Source organism: Durio zibethinus, chromosome 6 (genome assembly GCF_047325235.1).
Source record: "Durio zibethinus cultivar Kanyao isolate XHJ-2024 chromosome 6, ASM4732523v1, whole genome shotgun sequence".
Classification (NCBI taxonomy): Eukaryota; Viridiplantae; Streptophyta; class Magnoliopsida; order Malvales; family Malvaceae; genus Durio; species Durio zibethinus.
This window is the reverse complement of record NC_143167.1, coordinates 31,370,148-31,387,015: the sequence shown is the minus strand read 5'-3', so window position 1 is coordinate 31,387,015 and position 16,868 is coordinate 31,370,148. Positions and strand designations below refer to the sequence as shown.

Sequence of the window (16,868 nt, the reverse complement as noted above, 5' to 3'; positions counted from 1 at the left end):
TTTAAACCCATCAGATTCACTTAACCCAATCCAATCCGCAATCACGAGTGTCTCACGCACCTGCGAGGCCATTTTCCCCGCCAAAACTCCATCCCCTTCCCGCCCAAAAGAATCCCGCTTATCATTAGCGTAGACCATAGAGGAAAAACAATCGCCCCAGAGAGAACGCTTCTTCATTTCAGTGAGAGAGAGAGAGAGAGAAGATAATCAAAGAAAAATAAGAAAATGTCTGGATGGGACGAAGGAGCGGTGTACTACAGCAACCAGGCGCAGTTCACGGAAGCCTCCTCGGAAGTGGAAGCCGCCGCCTCATCCGCCACCGCGAGTCGCCATTCCATCCTCCTAAAATTCAAGGAGTTCATCAGAAACTTCGAGAAGGAGAAGAACTTGTTCCCATACAGAGAAAACCTCGTCAACAACCCTAAATTCCTAGTGGTCCATCTCGAAGACCTTCTCTCCTTCGATTCCGATCTCCCTTCCCTCCTTCGCTCCTCTCCCTCCGATTACTTACCTCTGGTAAAAACATTTTTACAAATCTTACTATTAATTCTATCGAAATAGATTCTTTTAGCATAAGATTTTTGGTTCTCAACAATCGATGCAGTTTGAGACAGCGGCTGCGGAGGTTTTGGCGGGTTTGAAGATGAAAGTAGCGGGAGATTCAGGTGAAATGGTGGAGCCACTGACAGGCGAGGTTCAGATTTTGCTTAAATCAAAGGAGGATCCAGTTTCTATGCGCTCACTGGGGGTAATTTTTTGGAATACGTTTGATCCATTGGTTTGAAAAGAACGGTTACTTACAGTTTTGACCCTTTATTTCCCCTTTTCCTAGGCTCAATATATATCAAAATTAGTTAAGATATCGGGAATTACCATTGCTGCTTCAAGGGTTAAGGCAAAAGCAACTTATGTGCAATTAATCTGTAAGAACTGTAAAAGTCCAAGGACAGTTCCCTGCCGTCCAGGTCTTGGTGGGGCAATTGTTCCACGATCATGTGACCATATACCCCAGGTTTATTCATTACTACAGTTTGTTGTTGCTTTTTCGAATATTACTAATTTCAAGTCAAATCTCTGATAGAAGTTACGGAATGTCTGTAGCCTGGGGAAGAACCTTGCCCTATTGATCCCTGGCTTGTGGTCCCTGATAGGAGCAAGTATGTTGACCAACAAACCCTGAAACTGCAGGAAAATCCAGAGGTAAGGGTCTTGATTTTAGTAGAAATATTAACTAGTTATGAAATTTATTTGCTGATGTGTTTATGTTAAATTTGAAGGATGTACCTACTGGGGAACTTCCTAGAAATATGTTGCTTTCAGTGGACCGTCATTTGGTTCAAACCATTGTACCTGGTACAAGATTGACAATAATGGGGATTTATAGTATCTTTCAAGCTGCCAATTCATCAACAAAGTAAGTCTTTATGCATGGAGTTGAATGCTTACTGTATTTTGACTCTCATCTTTCTCTTCTGATTGGAATTCTAATTTGATCTGATTTTATGCAGCCATAAAGGAGCAGTTGCAGTTAGACAGCCTTATATCAGGATAGTGGGAATGGAAGAGACAAATGAAGCCAGTTCTCGAGGACCTGTTACTTTCGCACAGGAAGAGGTAAACATCAAAGTGATCACGAATGTTGTTTACTTAAGAAGTTGCATCGCCACTTTACTGCTTCCTTTCCCTTTGCATCATGCTTTGTGGGTTTGTATCAACTGTGTGCATGATAGTCCTATCCATATGTTCCTGAGCGAGCATGCTTATTTTTTGTTTGAGTTGATTATTTAACTTGCTTGTCTTGTAGTATTCTGCACAAGTGCTAAAATTAAGTTACGATGGATTCCTTTTTTCATCATCATCGCTATTTAAAATGATCATTTGCAGGTAGAAGAATTCAAAAAATTCGCCTCAAATCAAGATACATATGAAGTCATATGCTCCAAGATTGCTCCCTCTATATTTGGTCACGATGATGTCAAGAAGGCTGTTGCTTGTCTTCTTTTTGGAGGAGCCAGGAAAGTAAGTTTCATACCTTAACTTCTATAATTAAATATTCCTTCAATCTACTGCCATCATAATCGTCTTTCACGAACTTGTAGAATTTGCCGGATGGGGTGAAGTTAAGAGGTGATATTAATGTGTTGCTTCTTGGTGATCCATCTACTGCCAAGTCACAGGTTAGTTACATGTTTTTTTTGGTTGGTTGAGGTTGCTGAAATCCACTGCTGGTTGCTTTGCTGTCTCCTTGAGCCCAGTGTCAGTTGTTATCCATTTAGTTTTAGGGCATTTTCTCTGGATTCTCTAGTTCAAGCTATTTCATAATATAATTTCTAATGCTTCTCACACAAGTTGGTGCTAATTTTATGGTTATCACATAAAGTTTCTCAAGTTCGTCGAGAAGACAGCTCCCATTGCTGTTTATACTTCTGGAAAGGGCTCGTCAGCTGCTGGTCTTACAGCTTCAGTTATTCGAGATGGTAGCTCTGTAAGTTCTTGATATGCTTCGGCATATGTGGAGATAATTTTGTTTAACTGGTTACTTTATTTTTGAGAAAAGTTTCCTGCTGAATTGTTAGTTTCGTCTGCCCTTCCATATGGAAGAGTTTCTCACATTGATTCATGTATCTATGCAATGCCAGCGGGAGTTTTATCTTGAAGGAGGAGCCATGGTTTTGGCAGATGGAGGTGTTGTATGTATTGATGAGTTTGATAAGATGAGACCAGAGGATAGGTAAGGTAAATTAGTGGTGAAACTTGTAAGGCCTCACTATGTATGATGCTTATGGAGTTTTGCTTCGTATTGCCTAGGGTTGCTATTCATGAAGCTATGGAGCAACAGACAATATCTATTGCCAAAGCAGGAATAACAACTGTTCTCAATTCCAGAACTTCAGTGCTTGCAGCTGCTAATCCTCCTTCAGGACGTTATGATGATCTTAAGGTCTGCAGCTGCACTTTCTGTTCCTATTTTGTCAATTTCTCCAATTTATGCTTGCTATTCTTATGAAGCAACTGAAAGGAATATATTCGCCTTGCAGACGGCACAAGATAATATTGATTTGCAGACTACAATTCTTTCAAGATTTGACTTGATCTTCATTGTCAAAGATATCAGGATGTATGACCAAGACAAGGTAGTCTAGTTTATTTTTCTTATCTTACATTTCCCCCCCTCAATGGCATTGTTTCAGCTGAGAATTGGTTGTCAGACAGTTTTATTTCTTGATCACTAAACACTAATTCTTCTGTTTTAATGCTGCAAGGGCAAAAAGAAAGCACTCACTTACAGTTTTAACATGACTTCCAAATGCCTGTACAAATGGGCTTTAAACTTCCATTCTCCTTTTGCAGATTATAGCAAGTCATATCATAAAAGTTCATGCATCTGCTCAGACAGCCTCCAATGATAGTAGAGCTTCTAGAGAAGAGAACTGGCTGAAAAGGTATATGTAAAGTGAAGTCACTTTCTATTTTTGATATTAAAGTGAAGTTACTGGACCGTATCCAATGTCTATGCTACCTTGTATCTGCTGCTAAATTTAGTCAAATTTTACAGGTATATACAATATTGTCGAACAGAATGCCACCCTCGCCTATCAGAATCTGCATGTGCTAAACTCCAGAGTGATTATGTAGATATCAGAAGGGTATTCCCAAACTTTAGCCATAAATGAGTATTTTCTTCATGAGTTTGAGCCCGTATTAAACTAACAAAGGAGCCCTTGCTGCCCATTAACACCAGAAATTGTTTGAAATTGATTTTAAAATAATCTCAAGATTTTTTTAATATGCTAACTAAAATTAGTCATCAACATTGGTTATTCTTGTAGGGAATGAGGCAGCAAGCAAATGAGACAGGAGAGGCTGCCGCAATCCCCATCACTGTGAGGCAGCTGGAGGCCATCATAAGGTTAAGCGAGGCTCTTGCAAAAATGAAATTGTAAGTGTTGGTTGTACCAAATCAATTTGAGTTTTGAATGCATAAAATTAAATTTCAAACTGGAAGTTAACTCATCCAGACTCAGTGACTATTACGATAACTAAATTAAAATCTAGCGGCCTATTCTGATATAAACTATTATTAAAATTTGCCACTTTTAACAGCAAACTGGAAATGTATTTTAGGTCACATGTTGCCACTGAAGGTGATGTAGCTGAAGCACTAAGACTTTTTAAAGTTTCCACAATGGATGCAGCACGTTCTGGAATAAACCAACACATTCATATCACTCCTGATATTGCCAATGACATAAAGGTTTGTAGACATTAGTACCTTTCCTTCTACGTTATTGCAGAACTTTTTGTCATGTTGTGTTTTTTCTCAAAGTTACCAAAATTTTGATTATATAGCAAGCAGAAAACCAGATAAAGAGAAGATTGGGAATTGGAAATCGCATATCAGAAAGAAGGTTGATTGATGATCTTACTAGAATGGGGATGAATGAATCAATGGTAAGTAGTGACTTAAATACAGACTCATTGACCTTTTCTATAAGATGCCTAACGTTCCCACTACTCCTGTCGTACTTAATCTTGACATTATGCTTTTGGAGTACCCTCAAAATTTGGTTGGACTTAATTTTAGTATCTTAGTAAATATTAGTAAAAAATATGATAATTTTAGTCAATTCAACCATATTGTGTATTTGTTCAATATCTCATTCAACATACTAGCTGATTTTCTTTGGAGTTTTGTATTTGTAATATTTTGTTATATTTGGCAGGTAAGAAGAGCCATTTTAATTATGCACCAGAGAGGTGAAGTTGAATACCAACGAGAAAGGCGTATTATTGTTCGTAAAGTATAAACTACTGCACTATCACCCATTATTTTCAAGCAATTTATCAGGTCTTCACTGATTAGGAGCAGGTAGCTGAGCCTGATTTTATCTGGCTTCAATCGGTACCGCAAGCATCAATTGTACTACCTTTATGTTCTTTGCTAACAAAAAGTTGTATTATACCGCAACTGAGGTTTGGCTTTTCTCGTCCGAGGGTCTTAATGTGTCGTTTCAATTCCAATCTTGGAATGTTACTTAGCTATTTTAGTTGATATGAAAGTCTTTACAAATCAAATCCATCACTGTATCGGTTACGGCAAACCTTTGTGAGTGATGAAAAGCCCGTCTTGATTTTCAAACCACTCAACCCAACATCCAAATTTAGTGCTGAAGTCATTTTCCTGTTTGTTTGCTTGTCATTGTTAATTTCGTCTATAATACTAATCCCAATGAACTTTACCAAAATCTTGGGACAATTATACAAAAATCTTACTAATAAAGTGTGCGGTTAGTAATTTATAATTCTGTGATTTGATGGTAAAATATTAAAATTTTAATTAAAAAATTAATTTTTTTTACTTTTTAATCACTTACTAAGCCTTAAGCCAAAAAATGTACAAATTAATTCCTACCAGAAAAAAAGATGAGGAAAGGCTAACAGCTAAACCTTCAAGTTTGGAATGGAAATTATTCTAAGTCCAAACTTTATGTTTAACAATTAACATTGAAAAATGACGTAGAAATATTTTAAATCTCCAAAGTAGTAATAATAGTATTGATTTTCTAGTAGTATTTCTTTATATTATTACTACCACAACAAAGACAACCCAAAAAAAAAACAGAAAGTCTAAAAGTCCAATGAAATGAAACACCGGCAGTCTCAAACTCTCATCTCCGCGCTCTTAAAATAAATATTATTTTTCCCGTTTCTTATTCTACAGCGTTGAACTTGAACCCCACAATCAATTTGAAAGACGTAGAAGGAGAGGCTTATTCCGTTACTCTCCTCTGCAAATCCCCCCCATAGCCATAGGGCAATCAGTATCTTTAAACCCTAACCTGGTAACCCCTCAACAACAGATGCTTCTCTTAACCCACTCTGGAAAACTCACTTCCCCACTCCTTTCTTCTCTCTCCCAACGTCCTCTCAGGTTCCTTAACCTCCTCCACTCTTCCCTTAAATTCATATTTACAGTTAAGTTCTAACGTCAACGTTGTTATTTTCTTTATGAATGCAGATATGCAGTTCTTGGTGCTGGTTTTGCTGGCCTCTCTGTTGCATGGCATTTACTCAAGGTACCCCCTTCGCTTTGAAATTCAAAATCTTTTATCATTACTGTTAATGGGTTTCATTTGAATTTTTTGATTCTTGTCGACACTGCTTTGCAGGAGAGTCCTAAGGATTTGCATCTGCAAATTGACTTGTATGATGAAATGGGTATTGGAGGAGGTGCTTCAGGAGTCTCTGGAGGACTCCTTCACCCCTATTCTCCTAAAGGTTTTCCATCAACTTCTTTCAATGTATGCTAATCCTTTATGCTATTAATAAAAATAAAAATAATAAAAAAAAAAACCTAACTTTTTCCCCCCATGTTTTCAAAAAAATTTTTCCCCTGTTGAGCTTATCGGTGAATATGCTGGCAGTTAAGCTTCTATGGAGGGGCGCCGAGTGTTGGAAAGAATGTCTAAAGCTCTTAAGCATTGCAGAACAAGCCGTTAGCTCCGAGGAATTGGATTCTGAAAATGGAGAATATGGTCAAGATTTTGGTGGGTTTATAGTCCGGAGAAGGTTTGTTTTTGGTCTCTTAAATATGCTTGCTTTCCTTTATTTCACATGCAAATGTCTAATTTTTATCCTCCATTTTTAATATCTTTACCCTTTTAATGGCATTTCATCTTCATTGATTGCCTAAGCGCATATTTTATGGTGCAATCTCAAATTAATTTTATATACATTTTTGTTGTGCTTCTGGTGCAATCTGTGCTCACAGGGGCATTCTAAGACCGGCCACCAACATGAAGACTTTGAATGTATTGAATGATGTAATTCCTCAATCCCTCTTAATGCAGCCTTAATTGTTTAAGATATGACATCGATTTTCATGCTAATATTGGCCCTTTTTTTTGCTTGATGAAATCAGAATGCTCAGAACTGCCTTGCCAATTGCAGAATAGAGATCATTGATAAGGACACTGCCCTAAAGCTTGTACCCCCTTTACATATGCCTTTTAACTTAGCTTTTTACATGCCTGGGGCTGTAAATGTGAATTCTCAGTGTTATCTCAAGGTAAGAAGAACTAGGCCACTGATGTTGTTTCAATTTAATCTATGTGTTTAGTTTTTGGTAATTTCCTTCTTTTTTGGTTACCTTATCAGGCACTCTTCTTAGCGTGTCAAAATTTAGTGAAAGAATTATCTGCTTCTGGCTTTGGAGAGAAAAAGCTATGTTTGCAGAAGAAATCTGTTCATGAACTCCGTGAATTAGAAGGTACCACCTATAACATTGTTATCAACTTTACTTTTTTCTAGTAGGGTGTGCTTGTTAGTTGTTAGAAGTGGTGATCTCAAAACTTGTCAAAAAAAAAAAGTTCATCCTCTGGTGGACTTGCTTATATATTTAAAGATTCTGCCTAAGCCAAAAAAAAAAAAAGGGAGGGAGATTGGGAAGAAAGAGCTGTGGAAGCTTTTTAGGCTTAACAGGAGAGTCATTATGTTGATTTTTGGGATGGCTGTGTTTCTTTCTTAATTAATTTATGCTTGTGTTTGTCCTTTAGGGGAATATGATGCTGTGATAATATGCCTAGGTGCCAAAGCTGACTTGCTTCCAGAGCTTGCAGGGAGGCTTCCTTTGAGGACATGTAGAGGTGTTATTTTGCACCTGCGACTGCCTGATAATATAGGGTAAGACTTCTTCTTGCTTGCACTACAAAACTAGAAGACTGGTAATTCAGGCAACAGTTTAAGATATGAAATGTGGAACGAAGTCTTCACCTAAAGCAAGATGTTCTGAGTTCAAAAAGTTTGATATAGTCAATGCATCGAAATGCCTCTAAGAGTGAGATATGTATTAAATTAGGGGATCTAAGCATGGCATAACAAATGATAACTCTAGTTTCCTCTTGCTTTTATAAACCCTACCCCTAACCCCATTGGGGAATAATGAATGCAGACCAAAAGTTTTCTAGCCATCTGGTCTCCGAATGGCCTATTCTTCTCTCTTTGGGTTTATTCACCAAAATTTAGAATAATGTTCTTCAGGGAATATTACCCGGACCATGGACCCTCAATATTGTCAGATGCATGGCTTGCTATCCAAGGGAACCGTAGTTTGTATATGGGTTCAACATGGGAATGGAAGTCAAGAAATTCTTCACCAAGTGTCTCAACAGATGAAGCTTCCAATGCTCTTCAACAGCTTCTACCTAAGGCATCTGCTGTTTATCCAGGGATAACGAGCTGGACTTTTGCAGGAGCAAGGGCAGGTTTGAGGGCAATGCCGCCTCTCACTCCTAATGGATCCCTTCCGCTTTTGGGATGTGTCAACAATTTTTTAGGTGATAATCTTAAATGTAAATATTGGTTACTGGGAGGGCTTGGTTCGAGAGGTTTGTTGTATCATGGTTGGCTGGGTAAGTTGACGGCTGAGGCCGTGCTCTTTTGTAATGAACAAATAATCCCTTCTGAACTAACCTCATGGAATAAAAAACAATAATTGAATGTCACTTTTGGTATAATTCTGTGTTGGCTGGCTTTTCGAACATAATTTGATCAACGAAAGTGAATCACTCTTGAAAGAGTAAAAGAGCATCATAGATTAATAGAAAAAAAGAATTTGAGGTTCTGTTTATAACAATGAGCATCACCGCATATTTCTGCTTGTAACAACTTGCATAGGCTTTGCCTTTGTTTTTCCCCAACCCCATGCATCAGCTGAATGAAACACACTGAAAAAATTAGTCATGACTTACAAGTTCCAGAATTCCAATAATACAACTAAGGAGATGCATATTTATATCGACAGCTTGAATCAAGTCAATAACCCACTTAACATCTCATTCATACACCACTTTTCTAAAACCCTTCTGCCAAGCCAAAATCAATCCAATCCTTACTGTTTTGGATTTCCAGAAGTAGAATACATTGCCCTGCTTCATATAATTGTCAATAACAAAATCATACATGTTAACATTAGCTAATAAGTGCAAAAGCTCATTCCTCAGAATCAGTATTCTTGTCTTGGTGTCCACATATAAACTTGACCCCCACTGGTGGCTCCTGCTAACATCCCAACTTCATGAGGGTGTGAATCAAATCTGCAGGGAATTGCAGACATTTCTGGACTCTGTAAAGTCATAACGGTTCTTCTTTGAGCAGGAGAGATGACATCAACACCCCTTTTCATGTTGCCAATGAAGATGTATGAATCATCCCACCCCCATATTGCTCTGCTTACGGAAAAAGATGATACGATATAAAATTAAAACTCAACCTTATGAATGCAAGATATGGCGTCAAGTTGTCAACTACACAACAGAATATCAAGCAGATTATTTGAGAAGAAAATAGTAGTACATAACAGACAGGCAAAAGCCTACCTGAAAGAAGAAAGCCACCTTCCTGTCCAATTATCATGGTATATCATAGAAATGCCCTCGAAAGTGACTCCACTTATTATACCAATCTTGTTGTCAAAACTACATGAAAAGAAAAAAAATATATTAGTCCAACAGGGACCAGGATCAAATTAAATACTACTTTCGGTAAGTTAATCGTAGAAGCTACCATACAACCAGAACAAATTCTCCAGTCATCCAGTAAAAATAACCAATTTTAGCAATGAATTCCATCTTGAAGACATATTAGAGAGTTTCTACATGTATATGCCAAAAGTAGGACATCAATTAATGCACAAGGTAGCATCTATGAACCACCTACCACAAAAGACATGCTCAAAGGAATAGAAGCTATGTCTCAACACAGAAGAACATCCATTCAAGTTAATCTTTATTTGACATATAATAAAGTTCGTCCTGCAAAGCATTCATCAGTGTTGAAGACAAATTCTACAAATAAGTTTGAAACAAAAAGTATCAGTAAAATAAAGACTGACTCTTAGCAAAGTGCTAAAACTGGATGCTCAAACGTGGAATGAAATTTAAGCATCAATATACTTTTACCCTGAAAATCACCAAAAAGGGTTTAGGCTCAGAAAAAACTTAATACCTAGTTGTTGCAAGAGAGCTTCCAGAGGGTGAGAAGTAAGCAGAATGAACAGCCCTACTATGGCTCACAGTCTTTAAGGTTTTGGTTTTATGTGCACTCATACTCCTTAAATCCCAAATGCAAGCAGTTCCATCCGTGGAACTGGTTGCCATAATGTTGGAGTTCTGTGAGTTGAAGTCTATGGTGTTGATCCTGTCTTCATGCAACATCCAGGTTTTGCTGGACTTCCCCGTCCGAATATCCCAGATGTTCAATCCTCCACGGCCCTCACCAAAATATAAGCTTGTGAAATTATTAGGCTGTTGAGAGAGGCAAAATATATTATCATCACAGGAATGCACTAGATCAAACACTTCCTTCTCAGCATCCATTAGTCGAATAAAACCATCATAGCAGCTAGTAAAGATCTGCACTCAAATGCAATAAATATAGAGAAAACATTATATATGTATTTACCCTAAACAAATTGTAAACCTGAAATCATAAATTCTGTATCTTCAAAATTTATGAGAGTAATTATGAATATTAATGAATATTAATGCAGTACAACTTTTGAAACTCAAAGTACCTTTGACATTGAATATTGCTGAATCAAAATCCCAGAAACAGGAGCAGTATGTGGGCGATAAAGATATATCCCATCTTCTTGTTCATCCTCACAATCCACATTCCAAAATGCAATATTCCCAAATTTGTTCCCCGCTGCAATCATCCTCATACTGCTGCAAGGGAAAAACTTAACCACCATAATCCTTCCAGGCAAAAGCCGTGCTACATTCTCTGGTTTCAAATCCATTGATTCAAGCCAGGGATCAATCTTCTCAATCTTAACTGAACCATCCAAATACTCACTTTTAACCACACCCTCAACTAAGCCACAAGAAACCAGCTTGCTTTTTCCACTCAAATTTTCATTCAACTCTTCTTTAAGTTTCTCTTCCTTAACTGGACATTCCAAAACCTCTCTTTCGCAAGATACCGGTTTTCCTTTTTCATTAAAATCACTCAAATTCTCCTCTTTAGCATCCTTAACACCAGCAAACTCTTCCTTAGCTGAAACACCAACTTGGGTCTTCTTTGCAATACTCAAAATTGTCTCAACCAGCACTTGATTGGACTCCATTTCATCTCCACTAAAAGCATCTCTCATACTAATAGGACCCAAAACACGCGGCGATTGGGGCTTTAAAGGGCTAACAGATTTTGGGGTTTTTTCAAAATTTTCACAAAAATCATCAGCCAAACCCTTTGTATCTGGTGGCATGCCTCTTGTTCTTAATGATCGTCGGATTACAATTGGGGTCTCCGTCTTGGGTTTCTTCACTGGACTCACTTTATACGTTTTAGCCCTGCAAAGCAATCATATTTAAAAAGACAGTATCAAATTATTGTAGCAAAAATAGATGAAAACGAAGATAGATATACCTTTGGCGTTTGGTAGTGGCGGAAAGTGCGGTGGCTTTGGAGTGGATCTTGAGGGCGGCCACCATTTCAGCATTTCTCTTTATATTCTCAAGTCTTCTACGTTCATACTCCGTCAAATTCTGAGACGCCATGAGAGAAAAAGATTTGATAGCAGTGAAGAAGAGAGGAAAAGAGAGGTTTTTTAAAGGTTATTAAAATTTTTTTCCGTGGTCTTTTACGATATATTTAGGTGTATGTATGATGAGTGGGGAGTTTGGGCGGGAAATAATCTTGGCTGCAAAGATATTGAATTACTGCGTGGCAGGTCTCTGGCCGTTGATTTTTCTACGCTTTGGAAAGTGTGGGAAATTGGTTAACATGAAATGATAAATGGGCCATAAGCCCATAAAATTTAGAGGACAGGTTCTGAGATTTGACTTCCGGGCTTCATGCTTGGATAATAGACTATTTTTAGTTTTACCTTTCTTTTCTTTTTTTTTTATTTGGTTTTGGAAAAAGTTTGATGCAGACAACGTATTTTATAAATGTTTTAATGTGAAAAAAGCTTAAGTTCTAAAAATATGTTATGATTAGTGAATAATTTAAATGTTTAAGTTCTTTGAATATCTTAGAAATCTAACCTAAATTCTGAAAAAAAAAAAATCTATTGTAACTTTACATGACGACATTGCTATTTATGAATAGTCTTCTCCAAGGAAAATGTTACAGCAAAACCAAAATGATGAAGGATGTTTTGTTGTTCTTTTTCTTCCTATTTTCATTTAATGAAAAAGATCATATTGAAAGTTTCCTTTGTTATAAAAACAAATACCGTCATTTGAATCTAATTAGAGAAAAAAATTATATAGGTTAAAATTTGAACTCAATAATTGTATGATTCATCTGAATTAAAATCCCAAATTCAGATGAAAATCGCTTCTTCCAACGTTTTAATCTCTTCTCTACCACGTTTCGCTATACTCCACCATTAAATATGTTCCAGCCTTGAATTTATGCTGTGTAGTGCTGCTGGGTGGTATCAGTGTCTAGCCCCTTCAACTTCACCACTGAATCAACGTGATCCTTGAGAATGTGGAGCTCCTATGAAAAAGGAAAAAATAATATAAGCATGCATGCTTCTCAATAATGGATGCTGAGGAATCAGGGTTTTGGACAGTTTACCTTGCAATCTCAGCTCGCTTCTTAGCCTGCTCAGCTGTTTCTGACAACTGGCTGTAGCTCTTTTCATTCGACCTGGTTTCTTGGGGTGAAAGGCCGTGGAGAGTACGTTGATTTGCTCCCATTGTGCCTCCCACTCTCCCTTGCCGCAGTCCTTCTTTGTTGTGAATGCGGTCTAAATTGATTATTGGAAACAACAAAAGAAATTTAGTCAAGCAATATATAGCGAAAAAGATGCTTAGAATCAGCTCAAAATGTCTTAATAAGAATATGTTTGACCTTGTTCTGAAGAAGGTTATCCCAGGCCTTGCCACTCAAAGAGTAACGGATGATGAACTTGAGGATATCAAGAGGGATGTACGTAATTACGCTGAAGACTCAGATAACACCTGCCCATCCCCATCCAATGCCTTGGATCCTGGCGAAGCGCCACTCTCCACAGACAGCAATGAGAGTAGCCACCTTATTGAACAAGTAAGAAAAGTTGTTATAGTTTTGAACAAACTTGCAAATAATATGAATATAATCATTGCATAGAAGTGAAACTTAGAAATATATCTATGCTGACCGGCTGTGCTGCAATGAAGGCTACAAGAAGCAAGAGACCAGGGTGCTCAACATAGGATCAGTGTCACGGGCTCTGACTTTAGACTCAGAATCCGTGCGGCCTTAGGCTTGGAATCTCCTCCTTTATGCCTAAGTTAGCCTAAAACACAAGCGTGCAGGCACTAGAACAATTGGAAGGGCTGATTACGCAAGTTAAAGAGAAACAGGACAAGAAGACAGAATTTTGGAAATGCTCTTGTATTCACTGAAACAGAAGTGTTTGATGGTGTACAAATGAGGGTGGAGCAACCCTCTATTTATAGTTGAGGCTTCAGCTACAACTTAATGGCAAATCCCTAGAATAAAGGCTAAAATCATGGGATTACAATCAATCAGGATGTTGGCTCCTGATTTTCAGGGTCAACCAAATCTGTCAGGATGCTGATGTTGATCCTGCCTGGTTCCAGAAGCTTCCCTTGCGTGTCCAGCACCTTGGGCCCTTCTGGATGTGGTGCGGGCAGCTTGTATGCCAGGCCTTGGTCTCATGGGCTGGCTTGCAAGTCGAGCGAGCATTCTGAGCTCGTTTGCTAGGCTTTGCGCACAGATACCCGCTAGCACGCCTAGTCTGCGGGCCTGAACCTCTGGCTCGCCTGTTGGTCTGCCTGATGTGCCTGGCGCGCCCGCCCAGGGCGTGACATTCTCCCCCACCTGATTGCGCAACGCTCTCGTTGCGTCTTCTGCATGGTACTGCCTGATCTGGTCCCCGAACTGCCATAAGTCCTCTGCTGGTTCCCAGCTCGCCTCACTGTCTGGAAGTCCCTTCCAGCGCACCAAGTACTCATGTCTTGGCTGATAGTTCTTCCGTCTCACCTTTCGATCATCTATGATGCTGTGGACCTCTTTCTCATATGAGGCCCTTGCTCCCAATGGCGCACGCTTTGACTCTGCCCGTCCTGGATCTCCCTCATCCTCATGGAACGGCTTGAGCATGCTCACATGGAACACCGGGTGTACCCTCGGCTTGGGTGGCATATCCAGCTTGTAGGCAACCTTGCCTACTCTCTTGACTACTCGGAAAGGTCCCTCATACCTCCGGACTAGGCCTTTGTGCAGCCCCTTGTGGCGCACAATGGGATACAGCTTCACTAACACCAAGTCTCCAACCTGGAACTGCACGTCTCGCCTATGCTGGTCTGCCCACTTCTTCGACCTCTTGGCCGCCTTGTGTAGACAAACTCTGGCCAAGTCAGTTTGCTCCTGCCATGCCTTGGCAAACTTGTATGCTGCTGGATTCGGCCCTATATAACCTGCAGCAATCGAACCGGGTGTTAGTGGTTGTTGCCCTGTCACAACCTCAAATGGGCTCTGGTTCGTTGCCTCGTTCCTTTGCAAGTTGTAGGAAAACTGTGCAATATCTAGCAGCTTTGGCCAGTCCCTTTGTGTGGCACTCACATAGTGCCAGAGGTAGACTTTCAATAATCCATTCACTCGTTCTGTCTGCCCATCGGTCTGCGGATGCATGCTGGAGGAAAAGTTCAAGTCTGACCCCAACAGCTTGAACAACTCAATTTAGAACCTGCCCGTGAAACGCCCGTCCCGGTCACTAACAATGGTCTTCGGCACTCTCCAGTACTTCACCATGTTCTTCAGGAACAATCGAGCTGCCTCATCGGCTGGGCACTCCTTGGTTGCTGGAATGAAAATTCCATACTTGGAAAACCTATCCACCACTACCATTATGCTTCCAAACCCGTCTGCTTTGGGTAGATCGACTATAAAGTCCAGAGAAACACTCTTCCATGGTCGTTCTGGCACTGGCAATGACTCCAAGAGACCCCCTGGTTTCTTGAGCTCCACCTTGTCCTGTTGGCACACAAGACAAGTCTTCACATAGACCTCTACATCGTCCCTCATGTGCGGCCAGTAGTACCGATCCTCGATTAGCGCCAAGGTGCGGCTCACTCCTGGGTGTCCAGCCCACCTTGAATCATGACACTCTTGTAAAACTTTCTTGCGGAGCTTCCCGTGCTGCGGTACAAACAACCTACTGCCCCTGGTGTACAGCAAACCATCCTGCAAACAAAATCGCCTAGTCTTACCTTGCTGGGCGTACTTCATCAGAGCCTTGGCTGTAGGATCATGCGTAAGTCCCTCATTGATGCGCGGCACCAGTGACCCCTCTGGTTGGCTAATGGCAGCAAGGTTAGCCTTCATGCTCAGGGCGTCTGCCACTAGGTTCGCCCGCCCCGGCTTGTACTCTATCTGAAAATCAAATTCCGTAAGAAAATCTTACCATCTCGCCTGTTTGGGGGACAGCTTCTTCTGCGTCTGGAAGTAGCTGGTTGCCACATTGTCCGTCCTCACCACGAACCTCGACCCCAACAGGTAATGGCATCAAGTGCACAAGCAGTGCACCACTGCAGTCATCTCATTCTCTTAGACCGTGTACTTGCATTCAATCTCGTTTAGCTTCTTGCTCTCAAACGCGATTGGACGTCCCTCTTGCATCAACACGCCTCTTATGGCAAAGTCTGATGCATCCGTATGCACCTCATACAGCTTGGCATGGTCTGGCAAGGCCAAGACTGGCTCCTCGATCACAGCCCGCTTCAACCTGTCAAAGGTTTCCTAGCACTCTGCACTTCACTCCCATGCTCTCCCTTTCTTGAGCAAGTCAGTCAACGAATGACCCTTGATGAAGCGCCTGTAGTAGTTAACCAGCCCAAGGAACGATCTCAACTCAGTGACCTTGGCTGGTGGTTGCCACTCCAGGATGGCGTCTATCTTGCCTTCATCCATGCGTATCCTGCCACCTCCCACTATGTGGCCTAGGAACGGGATCTCCTGCTGGGCGAATAAGCACTTCTCCCTCTTGACAAATAGCTTGTGCGCCCGTAACACCTCGAACACCTGTCTCAAGTGGTCTACATGCTCTCTCAAAGTCTGGCTGTAGATCACAATGTCATCCAAATAAACCACAACAAATCGATCAAGGAATGACTGAAGTATATTGTTCATAAGGGTGCAGAATGTTGCTGGGGCGTTCGTGAGTCCGAAAGGCATCACCAAGAACTCATACGAATCATACCGAGTGACACATGTTGTCTTTTGCTCATCTCCCTCCGCGATCCTGACTTGATAGTAGCCTGACCTTAAATCCAGCTTGGTAAACCACCTTGCGCTCCCAAGTTGATCGAACAAGTTCGCAATAAGTGGGATGGGGTATTTGTTCTTGATGGTCAACTTGTTCAAAGCCGGGTAGTCTATGCACAGCCGCAACGACCCATCATGCTTGCGCTGGAATAGAACCGGTGCACCATAGGGTGCTTTCGATGGCCTGATGAAGGGAGCATCAACTAACTATTTGAGCTGCTTCCTCAACTCCTTCAACTCTGGTGGAGACATTCGGTAAGGGGCTCTGGCTAATGGCTTGACCTCGAACACCAGCTCGATCTTGTGGTCCACCTCCCTCTTAGGTGGTAGCTTGCTAGGCAGCTTTGCGGGCATCACATCACTAAAGGTCTTCAGCACCTTTAGCACCTCCAAGGGTGACTCGGTCTCCTTCTCCCTTGGCTCATCATATTTCAGGGCTGCCAAGAAGGTGTCTTCCTGTCTGCTTACCGCCTTGGCAAATTGGATGGCTGACACCACCCGTGACCCAACTCCAGACCCTCTCCTTAATGGTACTAGGCATTGGTACCGTGCATCCAAGATACAAACACAATCGGTAAAAG

At 40.6% G+C, this 16,868-nt stretch overlaps 3 protein-coding genes across 3 annotated transcripts; 2 read left to right on the top strand and 1 right to left on the bottom strand.

Moving 5' to 3' along the window:
* Positions 1-149: 149 nt before the first annotated feature.
* On the top strand, positions 150-5,187 carry LOC111286242 (DNA replication licensing factor MCM5-like). The gene is made up of 18 exons (XM_022876116.2): positions 150-516; positions 605-748; positions 833-1,012; positions 1,102-1,200; positions 1,278-1,414; positions 1,509-1,614; positions 1,885-2,019; positions 2,100-2,177; positions 2,381-2,485; positions 2,640-2,731; positions 2,809-2,941; positions 3,039-3,134; positions 3,352-3,443; positions 3,557-3,647; positions 3,831-3,940; positions 4,126-4,255; positions 4,351-4,452; positions 4,725-5,187. Exons 1-18 carry the CDS (start codon positions 226-228, stop codon positions 4,806-4,808), a joined length of 2,205 nt encoding a protein of 734 aa, XP_022731851.2. The 5' UTR covers positions 150-225; the 3' UTR covers positions 4,809-5,187.
* Positions 5,188-5,722: 535 nt separating this feature from the next.
* Positions 5,723-8,504, top strand: LOC111286016 (FAD-dependent oxidoreductase family protein). The gene is made up of 9 exons (XM_022875773.2): positions 5,723-5,932; positions 6,020-6,077; positions 6,171-6,279; positions 6,426-6,570; positions 6,773-6,824; positions 6,923-7,069; positions 7,159-7,270; positions 7,557-7,683; positions 8,041-8,504. Exons 1-9 carry the CDS (start codon positions 5,862-5,864, stop codon positions 8,492-8,494), a joined length of 1,275 nt encoding a protein of 424 aa, XP_022731508.1. The 5' UTR covers positions 5,723-5,861; the 3' UTR covers positions 8,495-8,504.
* A 306-nt stretch (positions 8,505-8,810) lies between these two features.
* LOC111286014 (uncharacterized) lies at positions 8,811-11,627 on the bottom strand. Its single transcript, XM_022875770.2, has 5 exons — positions 11,431-11,627; positions 10,574-11,354; positions 10,006-10,412; positions 9,378-9,476; positions 8,811-9,227 (listed from the first exon to the last, which is right to left on the bottom strand). The coding sequence occupies exons 1-5, from the start codon at positions 11,559-11,561 to the stop codon at positions 9,005-9,007; spliced, it is 1,641 nt and encodes a 546-aa protein (XP_022731505.1). The 5' UTR covers positions 11,562-11,627; the 3' UTR covers positions 8,811-9,004.
* Between the last annotated feature and the right edge of the window lie 5,241 nt (positions 11,628-16,868).